Here is a 19990-nt window from a genome sequence, read left to right as displayed (position 1 = left end):
TAAAAAGTAAGGATTTATTTTAGATATATTAGTTCCTTGCTTTTTATACCCTTACTTATAATGTGATTTGTGTTAATAAAATATTTATCCATTACCTAAGTTGATATATTCATTTGTTTAGAGTCTATTTATAAGAGTGTATGAATAATTTATGAAAAATAAATTATTACTGTATTATTAGGTTATTTAAATAAAAATTTTTTGTATAACTTATGAAATAAGTTATTTTTAATTTATTTTAATAATTTTTATCATTAAATTTAAGATATTTAAAAAAATTATTAAACAAGTATTTAAATAAGTAATTGTTCAAATGCACTCTTAATTAATTTAACCATTTATTATTATGAGTATTTTTAAAATATATTGTAATTTTATGATATATAACTATTTTTTATTAATCTTAATTTTTTTTCAAAAGAAATTGGAGAGAATATAATATTTTCTAGGAGTGTTTTAATATTGAGTTTAATTAAATTTTATTATTTAAAAATATTAATATTTATTTTAAAAATAATTTTTTAAAATTCCTTTACTCATAATGATAATTAAATTTTATTTATTTGAAAATTTAATTAAAACCAGTGTTAGGAATGTTAATATATACTTAATTAAACTTAAGTTAACTAAGTTTATACTTAAGAATGCTAAATTTTTCAGTTTAGAATATTAGATTTTTAACTAAATGAGAATTTAATATTCTAAATTAAAAAATTTTGAGAGCTCAAAAAAATCTCTTTATCAAACATTTCTTAACAGTAATATTTATTAAAAAAATTAATAAAAAATTTTTTTATAAAAAAATTATTTAAAATATTTTAATCAATATCCAATACCCCGTTAAATACTCCTTAACATTTTCCATTATTATATGTTCCCTGGCGTAACTGGAAATCTACCAGAGCATGTTATTATTATTATTATTATTATTATTATTATTATTATTATCTTGTAGTGGTGCTGGTTGCTGTCTGAACCAAATTTTACTTCCTATGCTGCACACACACGAGTCTCCAATCCCAACTCTCTGTCTCTCTCTCTCCACTTGCTGGAACAAAGGCCAAAGCAAAGCAAGGAACCAAAAATACACACAAAAACATGTCTTCCCCAAGCAAGCGCCGAGAGATGGACTTGATGAAACTGTTAATCCTTTCTCTCTCATTCTTTTAAAGCTTCAGTTTTTTCTAATGTTTTTGTTTATTATTATTGTTTTCATGCTTTTGATTAGATTTTTTTATTTTTTGCTAGGATGATGAGTGATTACAAGGTGGAGATGATTAATGATGGAATGCAAGAGTTTTATGTGCATTTCCATGGACCCGATGACAGTGAGTTCCCTTTTTTTTCCCCTCTTTCTCTGCTCTTGTTTTGGTGCTTCTCATGAACTTATAGTTTTTCTTTTGTGTCTCTGTGTCTTTATTTGCTGTTTCTCTCTGTATATGCTGGTGATAGCTATTTGACTGCTTTGGATTTAGATTTGGGTAGCAACAAGATCACACCTCTCTTGTTTATTGTATTGATTGCTCTGTTAATATCTCTTAGAATTTGGTTTTTGATTTAGCTCAGTAGCAGCTGATCTCACCTAATGGGATAAGCCTATTGTTATTAATGTTGTTGTATTGGTTTCTCTGTGCTTTCTACAAATAGATTTGGGAAAGATGTTGTTTTTGTTTTGGTTCATTTAGATATTACAAAGAAAATTTTGTTACTTCTCTTGTTGATTTCCCTTTTGCTTTTTATGGAGTTCTTAACCTGAATATGAAACTGATATATCTAGCCAGAAAGGGTTTTGTAGGAGCTAAATTTTTGTTGTTTTTTAGTTGTAAAAAAAAATCTAGCATGAAAGCTACTGATTTTCCTTTGATTGTGGTTTTGTCATGGTTATCAATCTTGCTGTATTGTGCACCTTCCTTTGCAACATTTTTTTCATGTGATGGCTTCTGGCAGGTCCTTATCATGGTGGTGTGTGGAAAGTGAGAGTTGAGTTGCCAGAAGCTTATCCTTATAAATCTCCTTCCATTGGATTTGTCAATAAGATCTATCACCCAAATGTTGATGAGATGTAAGCACATAGTAGTATTGCACAGAAAATTGTCTGTTTTGGGTAGTTTAGCTGTGTATTAGTTCTAAGAATAATTACAGGTCTGATCAGATCATCTTGGATAACAATAATTTCAGGTCTGGATCAGTTTGTCTGGATGTTATCAATCAAACCTGGAGCCCCATGTTTGGTAATTAAATTCGTTAAATTTTCTTAGAAACATTGTGGTTTGGTGCAACATTCTGCATTTGACTATTTATGTTCATTTTTTATGTCTCAAAATCTATTTTCTTCCAGATCTTGTCAATGTGTTTGAGGTGTTTCTACCCCAACTTCTTCTGTATCCCAATCCATCAGACCCCTTGAATGGAGAAGCTGCAGCTTTAATGATGCGTGACCGAGCTTTTTATGAACAAAGGGTTAAAGGTGTTCATCCTTTCTGAATTTTAATTTCTTGGTTTTTACTTTTTATGCATTCATCCTGCGTCACAGACTTGCTATGTTTTGCAGTTTTTTATTTTGTTCCTCCTAATTTCATACACAATCAAAATCGAAATCAGGGGGATGCTTGAGTTAACATGTTAGACCTCTGGGTAGTGGATGTAGAGTACCATCAATACCCTACAAATCAGATATACACAACTATTCGGATGTGGCTGTGTGCACATGCACATATACTCCAAAAAGCAGTTTGAAGAACTTCATTCTTGATAATTATTATCCTCATTTGATTATATCTTTATCAAAACAAGCTCTTTTTCTATTGATTGCATGAGTTCTAATCTGCTAATAGAACTGACTTCATTGTCATCTGCTACCAGTATCATTTAACTGCCTTCTATGATGCCATCAAATCCAAAACATAAAATTAGAAAAGTAAGTAATAAAGCATGAAAGGTTGGATTGGAGTACGACAATCTGTTGTTCTACAAGAACATGAGGAAGCTGCTTTAATAGTGATGATATAAAAAATGTTAATATATGAAATGATAGACATTCTGATCTCTGGAAAATGTTAGTATTATAGTTTTAATATTTTCATTTGGAAATTTCAATCTACACCAAGTTTTCCTGGAGTTTGTTTCTCTAGATTTGTATACTTATTGTAGCTAAGATCATCTTTGGGATTGTTTACTAATACATTATCTGGGAAAACTTTGCAGCTTAACCCTTTTCAGAGATGGTGAAACTTGAAATGTAAATTGAACTTTCGGTCTTGTAGTTAGTGAAATTTATAATAGACTAATTTGTTTTGTACTCTTATCACTTTTACTTTCAATTTACATTCCTAGACTGATTTTCTTCTCCTATTCCTTTTCTAGTTTTCGCGAAATTAGATCTATATCAACAATTACAGTAGACTTGTCAAAACGGGCCACGCTAAAATGCATTTAAAAAAATAGGCTGAAATTACGATATTTGGGGTCTTTTTTTCCCTCATGCTATATGCCCTATCATTTAAATATAACAAACTATCAGTTGTCTGCTTTCTTGTGTTCTCAGAAGTTGGGACATTGGAATTAGGGCCATCTCTGTTGACTCTGGCTATCTTTGGACTAATGGAAAGGGATGAAATACAGTGGAATGGAATGGAACGATACTAGGATTCATTGTTTGGGTTGTTTAGAATAGGATTGAATGAAAGGCTGAACCTGATGGCATGCATTTCATTTCATTACATCCAACACCACTCTTTTTCTTCCCCTCCTAATCCAATTTTGGGTATGGAATGAAACTTTTTTTTTGTTCCATCATACAAATATACAAACAATGAAATGTTAACTTCATTATTAGATATCTAAACATAGCCTTTCTTTATCTGACTGGTTTTACAGTATGATTTTGATTTTATTTTTCCAAAACAATTAAATTCCTTTTATTTATTAGAACTTAACTGAAATGTCATTGACTTCAATGTCAGAGTACTGTGAGAAGTATGCTAAACCTGAAGACATTGGAGATGCCACAGAAGAGAAATCCAGTGATGAGGAGATGAGTGAAGATGAATATGATTCTAGTGATGAACAGGTGGCTGGTAAAGCAGATCCTTAGCTTTGCATGCATATCCTGTTCTTAACTTAGTATTTTATTTGTACATGATGTTCTAGTTCTGTTAATTCACCTCACCACATGAACTTATTGTGGAGAAGGGGGAAAATTCCCCTTCCTGTTAGTTTCCTGTCACTGTAAATAAAGTACCATTGATTTCCTGAAGCAATATTATCTCTTGTTTAGCACTTTCATGTGCATGGATTGTGTTGTTTGGCATTCACTTAAGAATGCTGGCACCCGCCATCTGACATGCCTTATATTGAGGAATAATTCTAAGCTTTCCAATCTTTTATTACTCGCTAAATTATTAAATGAAGAAAGTATTTAATATTCTCTCCAATTCTTTTTATAAGGACTTTTTACTAAATTTTGTTAATCCTTAATATAAGACCTTTTACAAAATTTTTGGAGTATTTATTTATTTTTCTTTTGCATATTTGTCCTTTATTTTTGAATTTTTTGAACTTCTAAACAATTAATATATAACCGTTTTTTTTCTTTTTTACATAGTTTGACTTTAATTAGAGGTAACTTGGGATTTTTTTTTCAAAGATAAATACATAACTACTCTAATTTTTCTTAATATATGTGATTTTAGATAAAATTTTCTTATAAAAAGGATTTGAGAGAGTTTTTTTTTTTTAATGTTTTTAAGATAATGAATATATGTATTTTTTATTTATGATATTGTTTTATAAAATAGGAGGGATTATTAAAAAAAATTGTTAATATCAGTTTGAGTTTAAGTATTTATATCTAGAAAGTTTTTATGAAAAATGTATGCATTTATTATATTAAAGTTATAAAAGTATAATAAGTATTTTTTTTAATAAAATTTTAGTTGTTTATGGACTGAATTTAATATTTTCATATAAAAAAAATATGATGGAGAATATACCATAATTCTATATTGAGTTGTTCGTGTGAGTTTTATTAACATTTTTAGGATATTGGTTAAGGAATTGGAAAATTTAGAGTCTTAAAGAATCAATAAGCAAAGTTTTTATTATTATTATTAAAAATTACATTGAGAGTGTATTAAAAATCAAGAGGAAATTGCAATATTATACTTTCCAATAAAAAAAATCACCCTTGATTCTTTGATGACCTTGGTATGCATTGGTCATATTTTTATTAAAAATGCAACATTTAATGTCGTGATTTTAATAATATCTTAATGAGTTGCTTTTTTCACTTTTTTCTATAGTTTAGTAATTTATTTATTTATTATCATTTTATAAATATTTTATTTTTCTTTAACAATTATTAGTTATTTAATAAAAATAAAAAATAAGAAAAATATTAATTAATATAATACTTACACTTAATCTGAGTCTTTATATTTAACAATCAATGAAATAATAAATTATAATCTGTTAAATGTAAGTTAAATAAAAGATTAAGATTAAGTATAAGAATTTTAAAATTTACATTAATGTATATATATATATATATATATATATATATATATATAATATCAATTATTTTTTAAAAATTTCTGTACAAAATTTTAGACATCAAAAATGAAAATAGATGGAGTAGCTCTTTTATCCATAAGACATTCGGTGGTAAGATCCCTAAGAAAAAATAGCTTAAAAGATGGGTTACTAGCATTCCTTTGTAAAATTATAATTTATTGAATATTTAATTTTTAAAAAAATTATTTTTTCTTGTACTTATATATATATATATAAATTTTAAATACTCTTTCAGTTTTATTAGCAAGACATTTTAACTTTTTTTAATGATATACAATAAGACTTTTGACAATGTCTTAAAAATATTAATTATTTTTTATATTTATCCTTTATAAATATTAAACCTTTCTACTTTTTATCATTAATATGTTAGAGTTTTAATTTAAATATGGATATACATAAAACATTATAATTAATTTTTAAAATTATTCAATGACAACGATTCTTGTTCTTTTCTCTCTAAATTATTCATAGTCCGGTGACTTTTGCAGAAGGTTTAGTGTTGAGTGGTGAATACAAATTTGGGTAGAACCTTTTGAAACTGAGCAGGAAATAGTCTAAATCCAAATCCAATTCACGAGGCACTGTTTGTGTCAATATAATTAATTAACAAGGTCTCGTGCCCCATCAAGTTAATTCACAATGGCAAGGGTAACAACTCTTATAATGTTGTCCTCAATAAAAGCGATTTCCCATTACTTTTGGACGCGTGACATTACAATAATTGTAGCAACAATGAACGAAAAGAATTGGTAATTAACATTTTAGTTTATTATCAAGCTTAAGACAATATGTAATATAATTTTCATACTAATTTACTAATAAAATTTACTTCAAATTAATAGATAATTGTAATAGAGTTTGTCAAGTGACAACATTAATGGATAATTTAGATAGTGGCAGTAATCAAAGGTATTCAGTATAATATTAACAATGATAAGAGTTTTGGAAATAACAATAGCATTAAACAAAGGTCGGAGCATTATTTATTTATATTCTCTCTTGTTATAGTGAGAACTAAATTGAGAATTAGATTGAACTTCACAACTAGAGAGATTCAGATATCAAGCAATAAGTTAACTCCCTCTTAAGATAACATTTATAATACATAGCAAGATAAACTTATATTTTTTATTTGGTTAACAAATATTAAATTGAAATAGGATAAAATAATTCCCACCGGCGATCCAAAATTTTTGTATGATTCAAATACTAACATAAATCGAAGCTACATACAATCAAAGTTTGTCACACTTAATATTATCAACTGGACTCGTCAATCTATAATAGATAAAACTTTCAGCTTGTTATTCCAATGCAATGTTCATAACTTCAACTTTTATCAATCCATCATAATGTTAATTTTTAACCATTTCTTGTATAATGTAAAATATTCAAAATAACTTGTATTATACTTCCCTCCCCTAAGTTTAATTCACACTATCTTTTTTTTTTTTTTTACTATTATCCTTTATCTACTTAAATACTAAAATCAATATTCCGGGTAGCAATCGAACACCTGTCGTGAAGAATAAGATATGCTTAAGGGATTATAATTACTCATCACCTCTAATACTTGCATTAAAATAAATTAAAGTGTAGTACATGCTAATATGTTAGAAAAGATAAGTTTAATTTTCAAAACAAGAAAGGAATAAAATCCAGATCTCTCTCTCTCTCTATCTCTGAGTATAATTTACTCTTTAAAATAATAAAGAAAATAAAAATAAAAAAGCAATTTTTTATTGTCAATATCATCCTCATTATTATTATTTGGTTCCTTTTGTTGTTTCCAGCTTAGACGCAAGCCACCAAAGGTTCATAGCTTATGCATTGATATAATCATGACCTTATAGAGATTAATCCTTGAATGGACCAATAATATGAACCAAGAAGTTGCTATACAACAGATTCAACAGCTATCTAAAGAAAAGCAATTCCTGCAAGATACAGCTTCCCAAACAAAAAAATTGGAGACCATTGTTATTTAACGCATTGAGGTAGAAGTAAATACAATGGAGGACCTAACTCTATATTAACAGTATGGGCTAAACTCTACCAAAGGTAAGGGCCACTAAAACTGTTCCTGAAACTAGTTCCAATATTTCCATTATATACCATTCTTTTGTCCCCTTGAAAAATCTACATATGGCTTGGTCTCCTCTTCCCAGAATCTGTTCTTAGGCGCTTCACAGGGTTTGCCCAACCAACTAACCCACCAGACCCATTTGATGGTTGAGATGGTTGGCCACCCCATCCTTGTGCATGAGGAGCTTGTTGAGCCATTCTAACATCCTTTGGAGTTGAACCTGACCCTGGACTTCTCATAGCACTAGGTGGTGAAACAGGACCAACTGATCCAGTCCTAGGCTTCACCAAAGATTTTTCCCTGTCATTTCTTTTCTTCTTGCATACAACAAGTTCACCTGGATGAGTAGGCAGTGAAGGATTATCCTGCTGAAGTTGCTCGCGCGCGCTGCTGCCACCACTTCCAGTTCTTGATTCCTTCTGTGGAAGATGGCCTTTGATCCTGGCACTTTCGCTGTTAGAAGCTGATGTGCGTTGTGGTGGCTTTTGAGAAGGGACTGGATCAGTTTCCATGTCATTTATCACTCTGTGCCTCTTGCCTGTGCCAACTGCCACTTGCCTTGGTGATGCTACAGTATTGGCGGGAATTTGGCTAGAGAAAGATAGTGCACTTCTTGCTTCTCCAAAGTCTGTATCCGGAAATGCAATTTTTAAGATATCAAAAAAGAGACCATGAACCTTCCTCGCTTCAGATCTTACCTGCACAAATAATGACATTCAGAACCTTTAACATATACAAAAATGGAGAACATATAAACAATCCTAGTCTCATTATCAATTTAACAACATTCAACAGCCATCATGAGGGAAAAATCACTTTGGCATAGTGCAACACATTTCTGGCTAGACTTTTTTTATGTGCAAGTTGGATTTGTACTTACGTAGATAGAGGCATGTTGGTAATCAACGGAACCATGGGTTAGCATTTCAACAGATTTTTCATCTATGCTGAAATAATATCATGCCTAAATTCCAATGAACCAATAATATAAAGGTTTGTAGATAGATATCTCTTCGGATCAAATGATGAAATGTATTCATTACGAAACAATATAATTAAAAATAAGTCTTCAAAAGAAATGATTTCTTCCAAGGGTATTATATGGGTTCCAGACATACATATATACAAGATAATACAATGTCAGGTCCTTTGAACAGAAAATGAAACATGCTACATACCTAAAAGTATGCTAACTTGTCTTTGGACACCAATAGTTTCATCCCCAAAAGAGGACACAAATACAATAAGTCAGTGTGTGTTTCCATTTTATATAATAACATGAATAAGAATCTTACCTCATACGAGTTTCCATAGAAATGCATTGCACTCCTCAACATGAACTGCACATCAAACACAAGCTCCATTACCCCACTATAATCCATTCTATCAATCCGCTGGTCAATCTTCCGTAAATCCAACAGACTGTTCCCAGATCCAGCTGCATACCCAGAATTCTCAATCCTCTTCCACAAATCTGTTAGCAAAGGTACGATTTGATGGCCTTCCTTGTCTATTCTCCTTTGGAGCTTGCTAATTACATTTTTGCACTGCAAGCCAATAAGTTGTGAATGTTCATATACTAATAATAAATGAGCAGGCAGACAAAAAACTAGGAAACATCTCCAATATGAATCATTTAACACGAAATGGAGGTGAGATTAAATTCACATAGCCAACAGATAGTTTCGATGAAAAACAGAACTAACATTTTCAGGATTGCAGCTGGTAAAAATTCCTTCAGCAGCTACCTAAGAACTTTATCCTGTTGTCTTATATCAATATTAATATTTTATAATAATTAAGCTACCTAAGTCCTTATTGCAGTGCGATCCACTCCATTCAGGAAAAACATATAACAATCACAGGCAGAACAGAAGACACAGCATTGATTACTTAAAGACACGTACCCCTCTCTGGATGATTTCAGTCATCTTAGTGCCATGAGCTGAAGATTCACTTGGATTGATAGGCTTCCCCTCCCAACTCTCTCTAGAGTGTTGACCACCATCCTCTATAGGAGCAGTTGTGCAATTCAAGCGACTAGATTTAGGTGACCCATGTAACTTGGATGTATTAGCTACTTTCCTCGAAGGTAAATTTCGCTTATTTTTTAATGATGATTCATTCTTATCATGCTTGCTGCTGGCATTGGGATCTCCAAATGATTTTGATTCAGGATCAGTCCTTGCTTGCACTTGATATTTATAATCTGATAAAAGAGATGATTCTCCCCGTTGAAGAGATACCATCTCATTGCCAAATTTGTCCTCAGGCCTTTCTGTGGCATGACGGGGACGGACACGGAGACTTCGTTTACGCTTAATCTTGGGTTGCTGCAACACTTGTTCATCCTCACCTTCATCACGATCATGAATCCAACTTCCCGACTGTTGATGATCCATGTGAGAATCACCGGATACTGCAATTTCCCCTTCCTCTAACTCATCTGCCTGGCAAAAGTTATCAAAAGATATTTAATCAGAATTAAATAGAAGAAAGCCACCAAACGAAGCAACAAAATATTCAAGATACAAAAACATCGACATACCATCCGTTTTGAAATAGAGTTTGGCCTGGCATCCAATGCAGAGAGGGAACCAAATTTCTGAGCAGAAACTGATGGTGACACTGTCTGTGTCAATCTTTGACTGTCAGAGGAAGATCCTGAGGAACCAGCTTCTTCAACCACATGATTATCTCTAGCATGTTCCGAAGACCGAGGGAATTCATATCCAGCATCAGAAGGTGCAGCATCTTCTTCCAATCGATTTCCATCAGCCCCACTATAACCATCATCTTCAGACTCTCCAATTTCCCCTTCTTCCTGTCCAGAATATCCATTTCTGTCTTCGGAGCTTGCTTCAGAATATTCACCATTTTCATCTTCCAATTCTTTATAACAAGGATGCTTTTTTCCCTTGGGCCGACCCCTTCTCCTTTCTGAACCTGCTTCACTGGATTCCACGCCAATACTACTGCTCAATAAAGTGTTCTTTGATGGTCTTTTGGATAAAGCAGCAATAGCAGCATTCACTTCTTTTGTACTGGCTCGAAGCCACTCAGGCACCTCATCATACCGGATCATCTCCCCAGCCCAATCCAGTTCTTCGTCCATTTGATCAAACAATTCAACTTCCTCTTTGCTCCTAGCAATCATGCGATTTACCTCCTGCAGTGAAGGAACATCATGGACAGTTTCTTGATACCTTTCTTCATCATGTAATAATGTCTCCAAAGTCAAACGTCTCTCTTCATGTGTTGTCCGTTGATCAAAACGTCCAGCATTAATAACCTCATCAGCCATATCTATCTTATATTGTTGAATATTGTTCCTTATGAGGCTCTCAATGGATCCGATATAGCGATCCTTACCAGCAAGTTCATCCTCCATATCAACAGTGCCTCCACTTCTCAATTCATCCTCCTTCTGATGGCTAGAGATTTTGTCTACAACAGCTTCCATGTAAATAACTCTGACTTCTCTTGTCTGTCCTATACGATGAGCTCTGGCCACAGCCTGCTCCTCATTTTTCGGGTTTGGATCAGGATCATAAATGACAACTGTGTCAGCAGACTGGAGATTAAGACCTCTCCCAGCAGCTCGAATACTGAGCAAGAAGATGAAACAGTCTGAATCAGGGCCATTAAATTCCACTATAGCTGATTCACGGTCTTCCAAACTAGTTGTCCCATCAATTCTTCTGTACACAAGTCTTCGCCATATCAGATAATCTTCCAAGATGTCTAGGAGTTTTGTCATGGTACTAAACAGCAGAACTCGATGACCAGTTCTTTGAAGTTTGATAAGGATCCTATCCAGGATCCACAATTTTCCACAAGTTTGTACCATTACTTCTTTAGGTATGTCATTAAACATTGGGTAATTAAGCATGGGATGATTGCAAGTTTTTCGTAGCTCCATACATCTGTTATTTAAAGTTTTATACTGTTTTGGCTGGTAGAGTGGATTTTTTTGAATCTTGGATTTCTCACCCTCAGGATCAAGACGAAGGGTACCGGTTGATTTGATCCAGTCATAAATGGCACTCTGGAAGGGTGACATCTTGCATCGTAAAACTATAGAGACCTGCAATGCAGCACAGATATTAGGTTGTGCCAACAGATACAGTAAAAGTTTAAGAGTCATAATAAAACCTTTGGGGGTAGCGAGCCCTCAACATCTTCAACACGACGCCTGAGCATGAAAGGCTCAAGAATCTGATGAAGTCGATGGATGATGATAACTTTCTTCTCTGTCTCAAGCCAATCATCCTCTGTATTTTGAGTGGGACCTTCCTTTTGAAATGGCTTTGAGAACCAGTCATTAAAAGCTTTCTTATTGTCAAAAACCTCAGGAAGAAGTAAATTTAAAAGTGACCACAGTTCCTTCAAATCATTCTGCAGAGATATTTACACCATTAAAATTTTTTATCAAGATATGTATTGCATCATGTATCTAATGATTTTTCAATTGAAAACATGACATCTACATGAAGTTAACATATAGAACAAGAGTCAATATACTATAAACAAATTTATGTATTTTACCAAGAAAGACATGAATTACTAGTCAAAGAACTTTGACTACTTTCCAGCAATGACTAAACAACCACAGCTAGCATAATATGATATATACTTAACCAAAGGTTATGGTTACAACACAAGAGGTCTGATTCAAGATTCTGACTCATAATTGAATTAACATTCAAGCTTCAAAAGAAAGTCTTGGAGTATTTATCTTTGTCATAGTAGTTTATGACTCTAAACTAAATGATTTGTGGATAAATGTTACTTGGCTCTAACCCCAACTTAGCATCAGCCATAAGCCAGGCATGATTGGACTAGGCTTTGAGCCCTGTTAGATCTGAATCTAGCCTTATCAGGTAATTTTGACTCTGACTTGAAAAGGAACCAACAAATTAAAACCATTCATATAAATGGGTCTGATGGAGGTAGGTAGCCCAACAAGTTAAACGGCTCCGCCATACTCATGCACAGAATTATTTTATTAGTGTCTTTGCAAATATTAAAAATGTCAATGAACAAAGAAAATTCAGCTACTGTCAAACACTACTCCTAAAAGCTAAAGGTATTAGGGGCAAACATATGAATGATTTTAATTTCTTTAACACTCCCCCTCATAAAAGAGTTTGGACTCACAGTATAGATATTATTATGCAAACCCCAACTCTACCTGAACAGAGGTTCAATTTTATTTAGAATGGAGGTTGCAAAGATCATATCTACGACCAATTGATCATAAAGAATATAATACAAGCATCATGGACAATTCTCCAAAAAGCTCAAGTTAGGTGAGGTCACATGATTGATTTTAATATCTCTATTAGTTACCAAAGGACGATACAAGCTGTGCAGCAAAATAGGAAACTGCTAACTTCAAGAAATGGTGATGTTTCGTTCAATTAGGTCATAAGAGACATTAAAAGTACACAAGAAACTACAGCAGCAATGTATATTCTATGGCATAATAGACCTGTAAAGGAGTTCCTGTCAGAAGCAGGCGTCTATGACAACGATATTTATCAAGATCACGAGCTAGAACAGAATCTCTATCCTTCATTCTCTGCGCTTCATCAATTATGATATACTTCCAATCAATTTTTGAAAGCTTTGACCGGTCATACATGATGAACTCATAAGTAGTCACAAGGACATTAAATTTCATAGCCATAATCTCCTGCAAATATAACACAAAAGAAAGCTCAGCATTGAACATTAAATTACTTGAAAGTTTGAAACAGTACAAGTCAATAAGCTGTGGCACACTTACTTGAGAAAATACTTTTGACCGGTAATCCTTCCCTCCAGCATAAAAAATGCACGACACAGATGGTAGCCAAGTATACAACTCACTCTGCATGGCGAACAAAAAATTGTGAGCATGCACACACAACACAATCACAAAGAAAAGGAATATTGTTGAAATGAAAGAGTTGGAAGCTCACCTTCCAGTTAACTAAAACAGCATTTGGCACTATTATAAGATGTGGGCCATAGTTTCCTTTAAACTCCATCAAGTAGGCAATTAACGCCATAACCTGAACAGAGAAGAAATGTTTAAGTTTTCCAAAGTATCACATAACCATCTCAGTAACTATGTACTACGTTTGAAATTAAAAGAGAGTAATCTTCTTACATCTCCTATGTATGACGTAACAAAATTTAATATGAAGTGTGAAATCACTCAACTGGAGAAAAAACATTGTATATTTTGTTCCTGTTTTAAGCATAGACATAGCAAAACATAACACTAACCTGCACAGTTTTGCCAAGACCCATCTCATCCGCCAAAATTCCATTTAATTTGTTATTATACAAAGAAAGCATCCATTGCAAACCAACCTTCACAAATAACATGTCAAATCCTTAAAAGCTTACTCTAAAAGACGACAACAAATTATAGATAATTTCATCAAACTTAGCAACCTACAAGTTGATAGTCTCTTAGTGTTCCAGCCCTTAACATTGATGGTTGACTTACAACCCTCTCAGTCACAGCATGAGCAAGGCTGTAATACCTGGTATGTGGCCAATAATGGTAAACATCAGGTATCTGATGCATTATTATGCAATCACTAAATTGTACTAAAACCATCATTTAGATAAACAATATCAGAGCATTAAAAATTACAATAAATATGACTATTAGCACATTTTGAGCCAACACCTGGCACTAAAGATGAACCTGACCTCAAGCATCATTAGACCACAAGCCCAAAACTCGAAATACACAATAAACAAAAATTTACAACACTCACTTGCTGACAGACGAACTGTCTCGAGGAGCATTCATCTCCATAAAACGGTTTCTAATCATCACTTCCTCTCCAGCGCAAGCTGCTGCCACTCTAACTTCTTCTTCAGAAAGACCCTTTAGTCATAAAATACAAAATGGATCAATGAATGAACTCATAAAACATCTTCACTGGATTTTTCTTGTTTTTTTTTCTTTTAATAAGAGAGGATATTAGTGAAGCATGCCTGCAATCGTGCAGCAGCTGCAGCAGATTTTGCTGCCTCCTCCACTTCCTGTTGATTCTTGGCAGCAGTTATCTTACTTCCTAATTTTTGGAGATACTCTTCAGTCTGGGTTAAGAAAGTTGAAAGAACAGCATATCTCTCTGCAGCGTCGCCTGGGATGCTAGTCTGCTGCTCCAGCAACATCTCCCTATATCTGTCAACATCATTGTTTTTTAGGGCTTCCATCCTTTTGTTTCTGTCATCGTCTTTACGTTTTGAGAACTCTCTCAACATCTTTTCATGATATTTGGCCACCCCCCTGTTGCGAGCAGTACGGGCATCACGAATGGCCCAGTGTGTTTCAAGAAGCTTTTTGCGCCACTGAAATATAGATTTCAGTTGCTTCTCCCTTAAAGCTCTCTGAGATGCCTGCACTTGCCTAGTGAGCTCCATCCGCTGACGTTCACATAGCCTAACAAATTTGCGGTATGGCCTATCTGGCATTGCCATTATCTCCTGTTGTTGTTGATCAATCTCATCCCTTAAACGTGCCTGAAGATCTAAAAGCCGAAGCTTTTTCTCTTCAATTTGCAACCTTAACACAATATCTGGCCTAATTCTTTTCCTCTCTAAGTTTACTGCCAGTAAACCTTCAATCTTCTTTAAATTTTCTGTCCTTCTCTTGTTAAGGACTTCCACGCCTTCCTCAAAAAGTAGCTCTTTCACATCATATGCCAATGACAAATTATTGTTGTTTACCATCATTGATGACCCAAAGGAATCATGTTTCCTAGTGAAGAAAGGAAAATCAAATAGGGGTCCATGATATTTTCTTGCAGATCCCACATCGTTTGGCTGGGCAACAGTGCTTGCTTGTGCAGGTTTATTAATTTGGATTGCGTCAGTTACAGATGCGGGGGTTGCAACAGCCTTTCCCTTATCTAATGCCAACTCACTTCTAACAGGAGGTCTGCTAATTCCATGTTCACTTTCCTGATCTGACTTGGCAGAGCATACAACAGACTGCTGCTCTTCCTTTCCAGAAGATTCTTTTGTCATAGGAGGTGTGCCTTGCATATGAACTGCTGTCGCAGTGGATTTTTCATCTCTGACAAAGCCTTCCTGCTTTGAAGAGTTTTTCCCATTAATAGAGGGGATAGGTTGTGAATCATTGGCATTGGACTCATTCTGCTTTGGGTGTTCTGCTACAATATTTACAGCAGATTTGTCTTGATTTTGTGCTCCTGCAGAATGACTTGGCTGCTGCTCTTGTGAATCAAGAGGTGGTGGAGCGATGGCCCGAAGAAGTTCTTGGGGGAGCGCACCTTCTCCTTTCTATCAACCAACAGAAAAAATAATAACAATGAGCATAATCCCTGCTAAATATTATGCAGTACATCTTCATTAGGCCTAAATAAATAGAAACACAAAAGGTAACAGACAGACACAGTGTCACACAAAATGAGAAAGTAGAGATTAAACCTTCAGCCGCCTAAATGCTAATATTTGTGCTTTAAGAACATGAAGCTGTTGTTTGGTAAAACCGCTTCGTTGCTGAAGCATCTGAGATGGTGCCACTTGAGGTTTGGTGTAATTTCCTGATCCACCTTCATTTATCAGACCTCCAGCCTGAGAAGCAGATTGGTTTAATTGCCTGATGTACTGCATTTTAGCCAGTTCTGGTCCAGATGATGAATTTTTAGCATTCAAAGGATGATCTGCACCTAAGTTCATGTTTGCAGAAGACTGTTGTGGATGCACAGAAGGCATTCCATTTCCAATTATAATTGATTGCCTCAAAGATCCTTGAGCATCTCTGCCATGAAGATTGAATTGCTGTGTCGCCATGTCACTAGAGTTCCCAGATATACCAGTACTAATTGGTGGACTCAAATGGCTGGATGGAGCTGTCTGCCTGGCTTTTGCAGAACCTGACTGTGCAGACACATCACTAGATGAATTAGCATGTGCTGAACCCTCACTTGCAACTGCTGGAGAAGTAACCTGCTGGCTTGAAGCAGGGACAGGCGATGACTGCACACCTAAGTTAGTATCATTTGCCGTTGGTGGTTGAACCATCCTTGATTGCATCAGAGGAATGATCTGAGCCATTAAGTTAGCATTTGCAGGATGTGATAGATCAATATTTCGTTCTTGTGCCCATGCCTGCATGGCCCGTAATTGAGCAGACACAGTAATCTGGTTGTTCATAGCATTTGGGATGCTCTGCTGAGTTGACAATGCTTGCACAGGTCTTATAATATTTCCAGGCATTAAGTTTCCAATGGCCGGTCCTTGGATTGAAGTCTTTCCTTCACTCTTCTGACTAGGGGCTAGCTGTTGCCCTTGCTCTAACCGCTTTTCCCCATGAGTAAAATGCTCAGATGAATTCCTAGATGATGATGCATGGGCTTGACTCGCTGCCTGCATGGACATAAGGTCCTGCACTTTCAAATTTCCCATTCGCATTTCCTGATCTTTCACAGATGAAGGACCCAGCATTCCCATTTTCGGTTGCTGCTGTGATTGCATTGCTAAAGCAGATTTTTGTTGAGAAGCCTGCAGAGCATATTGAAAGTACGCATGCTGTGCTGGACTTAGCATTTGCTGCTCAATGCCTTGGCCTTGGTTGGAGCCATGCTGAGCTAAATCAACAAATTTTCGAGACTGCTGCGGCAGCTGCATGGAACTAGGAGATGAGAAATTGTTACTCCCAAATGCTCCTTGAAGACCTGCTTGGTATGCCAAAAATGCTTCACCCCCTTCAGATTTTCTAAGCAGTTGCTGTTGAAATGACTGCATATGTATATAGTTGAAAAAAAGTCATCATTCCATAAGACAAATGACATGGTTAAAGGTTAAATAAAAAAATTTCCAAAACAACATCAATAATTGTTATAAGATCACAATGCAAATTTCATAGATATCAAGACACACACAGGTACTCAGATACTTGCCGTGGTATAACATATGCTAAAATGGTTCCCAAGATCTACATCCCCACTTTTGACTTCATGTCTTAAAAGTACCACAGAAATTTGATAAGATTTATGCAGGCCACTATTAAAATAAAATACAAAGGAAAACACAAACTGTGCCTCCACTGAAGTAACATAACCATGAAAACATAAACGAGAACATAGTTGTAAGTTATGACAGATTCTTAAGTATCACTACCATATATCATAAAGAAATTCAGTCATGTACTAATCATCACACCATTTTGAGAAACAACTTGATACGAAGATAAATTTCCCATTAAGACCATGTTTGATAGAAAATCACAAGTCAACAAGAAAAAGACGATTTCAATCATTGACATAACACATCTTTTGCAAATAATGACAGAAATAACAAAACAGAGAAGCAGCATGAACGGTTAACACAAATTGACAATATACAGAAGTTGACGAAATAACACTTTTAGCACGTTGCAACTGTAGCTTGTTTGCTTACAATCCACAATTTATCAATGTATTTAAACTAATACAATTTACTTAAAAGAAAAAGAAAGGGCAAAGGGAGAAACCATAATCCAAAGTTAATCAACTTGTATAAATTTCAACAATAGCACATGAAGAGAGAGAAAGAGAGGGGAGAGGGGGTTCATTAAACCAAAACAGGAACTCCAAGTTTTGTTACCCTGATGCTTCATTATCATCATCAACCTCGAAAAGGCAAATCGCTACAAAAGTGCAGAAAAGAAATAACATATGCAGAATAGTCAAATTTTCCTATCATTGAACATCACATATGAACTGAAAATCAGACCAATTAGTAAAAAAAACTCAAAGTAAACAGAAGGGTGCATGCTGTTATGTGATGAAAAGGAAGCTAGACTGGAACTGACAACAGCAGTAGCAAAAAACTGCATCCAGTCATTTTCAGATTCAATGATTTCATCAGTTTCCATATTCTACTGCTTGAATGCCTGAAAATCAATTGGTCCAAAAAAGAAACACAACACACACTCAACCAATTAAGACAATCTCTGGTAACTAAAGCTCAGCACCCAGTGCATTAAATGCAAATTCAACAACCCATTTTTCCAACAAGCACCACACTCCCATGTGTTCCAAAATCAAACAACACTGAATTACCAACACAACCAGGTACCACACTTCCAAGAACCTGTCATCAAGAGCATACATGCAACCAAATTATCACAGAAATTCAGCTAAACCAATCAAAATCCACACCTGCCTAGAACCTATCTTCTGTTGATGCTGCTGCTGCAATGAGTCCAATCCCAAATGAGAGGCCGCCGAAGACGAAGACGACGGCGAAGCTGCCGCTGACGACGTAGACGCCGCCCTCCCTGCCGGATTCCGGCCAGGCCCACCACCGGCGCCGCCGCCAGCCTGCATGCAACCACCCCAGAATTCACCACCTACACCACAAGTGCCAAAAAAACCAAGATCACCAAAATTTCACATCACTTCCACTGATCAATCCAAAAAAATAATAAAAAAAAAATTCAAGCTTTGGAAAAAAACAAAAATACCCACAAATGCCAGAACCTCAGAATCCCTCCAAATTTGAAGAAAAGCCCATTTTTTCCCTCCGATCCCAACGTTCAAAAAAAATAAATTTTCTCTCTCTAGCTGCTGCTACTGACGCCCACTTTCTCTCTCTAGAATCCACAACTTTCGGGGCAATTGGGGACAGATCTTCCCCCGCAGAGAACCGAACTTGACGGAATCGGTGATTCTACTATTTGGGCCACACACGATTTCGCAATTCACAGTCCAACCCTAAGGAAAAAAAATTCAACCTTCATTTTTCTTTTTCATTTTTTATATGAAAAAAAGAAAAGAAAAGAAAAGAAAAGAAATGGTGTTTATGTTTATTTCTTTTTCTGTTTTTTTTTTTTTCCTTCCTCAGGTGGGTGCAAAGCTTTCTTTCTCTTTCTCTGTTTCTTCACTGTATGCCATTTATATACTGAAACAACTACGGTTACAGATTTACGGAAAGTTGCAATTCAGAATGCCTCTTGTTCTCCTCAAAATTACATAAAAACCTAAACCCCGTAACGGTTTTACATTTTCGTAAAATTAATTTTTAATAAATAATTCATAATTAAGAATAATATTTAAAATAAATATTAGAGAAATTAATTTTATATTTTAAACAAAATGTAAGTATTTTAAAAAAAGATTTATAAATCACATATAAATATAAATTTATTTTAAAGTCACTTATTTTATTATTTTCATAAAATTTAATACTGCATTAAATAATTCTTTATTTATGTAAATTAAATAATTTAAAAAAAAAATGCATTGATTTACATAGTTTGTACATTATTGCCGTATTTATGTGAGATCCATTTTGTTCCGATATGATGAG

General features: G+C 34.4%; 2 protein-coding genes across 3 annotated transcripts; one reads left to right on the top strand and one right to left on the bottom strand.

Annotated features, from left to right (window-relative positions):
• Positions 1–972: 972 nt before the first annotated feature.
• Positions 973–4217, top strand: LOC113862793 (ubiquitin-conjugating enzyme E2-23 kDa). Its single transcript, XM_027495996.1, has 6 exons — positions 973–1142; positions 1249–1328; positions 1948–2062; positions 2179–2231; positions 2339–2467; positions 3963–4217. Exons 1-6 carry the CDS (start codon positions 1099–1101, stop codon positions 4091–4093), a joined length of 552 nt encoding a protein of 183 aa, XP_027351797.1. The 5' UTR covers positions 973–1098; the 3' UTR covers positions 4094–4217.
• Positions 4218–7318: 3101 nt separating this feature from the next.
• Positions 7319–19505, bottom strand: LOC113860595 (ATP-dependent helicase BRM). Of its 2 annotated transcripts, XM_027493015.1 has the most exons (15): positions 19146–19505; positions 18841–19031; positions 16124–17437; positions 14663–15976; positions 14440–14552; positions 14112–14199; positions 13937–14023; positions 13627–13719; positions 13452–13535; positions 13155–13358; positions 11816–12058; positions 10209–11747; positions 9568–10110; positions 8956–9207; positions 7319–8358 (listed from the first exon to the last, which is right to left on the bottom strand). In XM_027493015.1, exons 2-15 carry the CDS (start codon positions 19006–19008, stop codon positions 7714–7716), a joined length of 6687 nt encoding a protein of 2228 aa, XP_027348816.1. In that variant the 5' UTR covers positions 19009–19031; positions 19146–19505; the 3' UTR covers positions 7319–7713. The 2 variants fall into 2 exon arrangements, with proteins under 2 accessions (XP_027348816.1, XP_027348817.1); XM_027493016.1 differs by lacking the exon at positions 19146–19505 and having other exon boundaries at positions 13155–13355; positions 18841–19008.
• Between the last annotated feature and the right edge of the window lie 485 nt (positions 19506–19990).

The sequence above is a fragment of the Abrus precatorius genome, unplaced genomic scaffold (assembly GCF_003935025.1).
Source record: "Abrus precatorius isolate BTA unplaced genomic scaffold, Abrus_2018 Scaffold3, whole genome shotgun sequence".
Taxonomy (NCBI): domain Eukaryota; kingdom Viridiplantae; phylum Streptophyta; class Magnoliopsida; order Fabales; family Fabaceae; genus Abrus; species Abrus precatorius.
The sequence above is the reverse complement of the archived record's forward strand: the minus strand, read 5'-3'. Positions and strand labels throughout refer to the sequence as shown.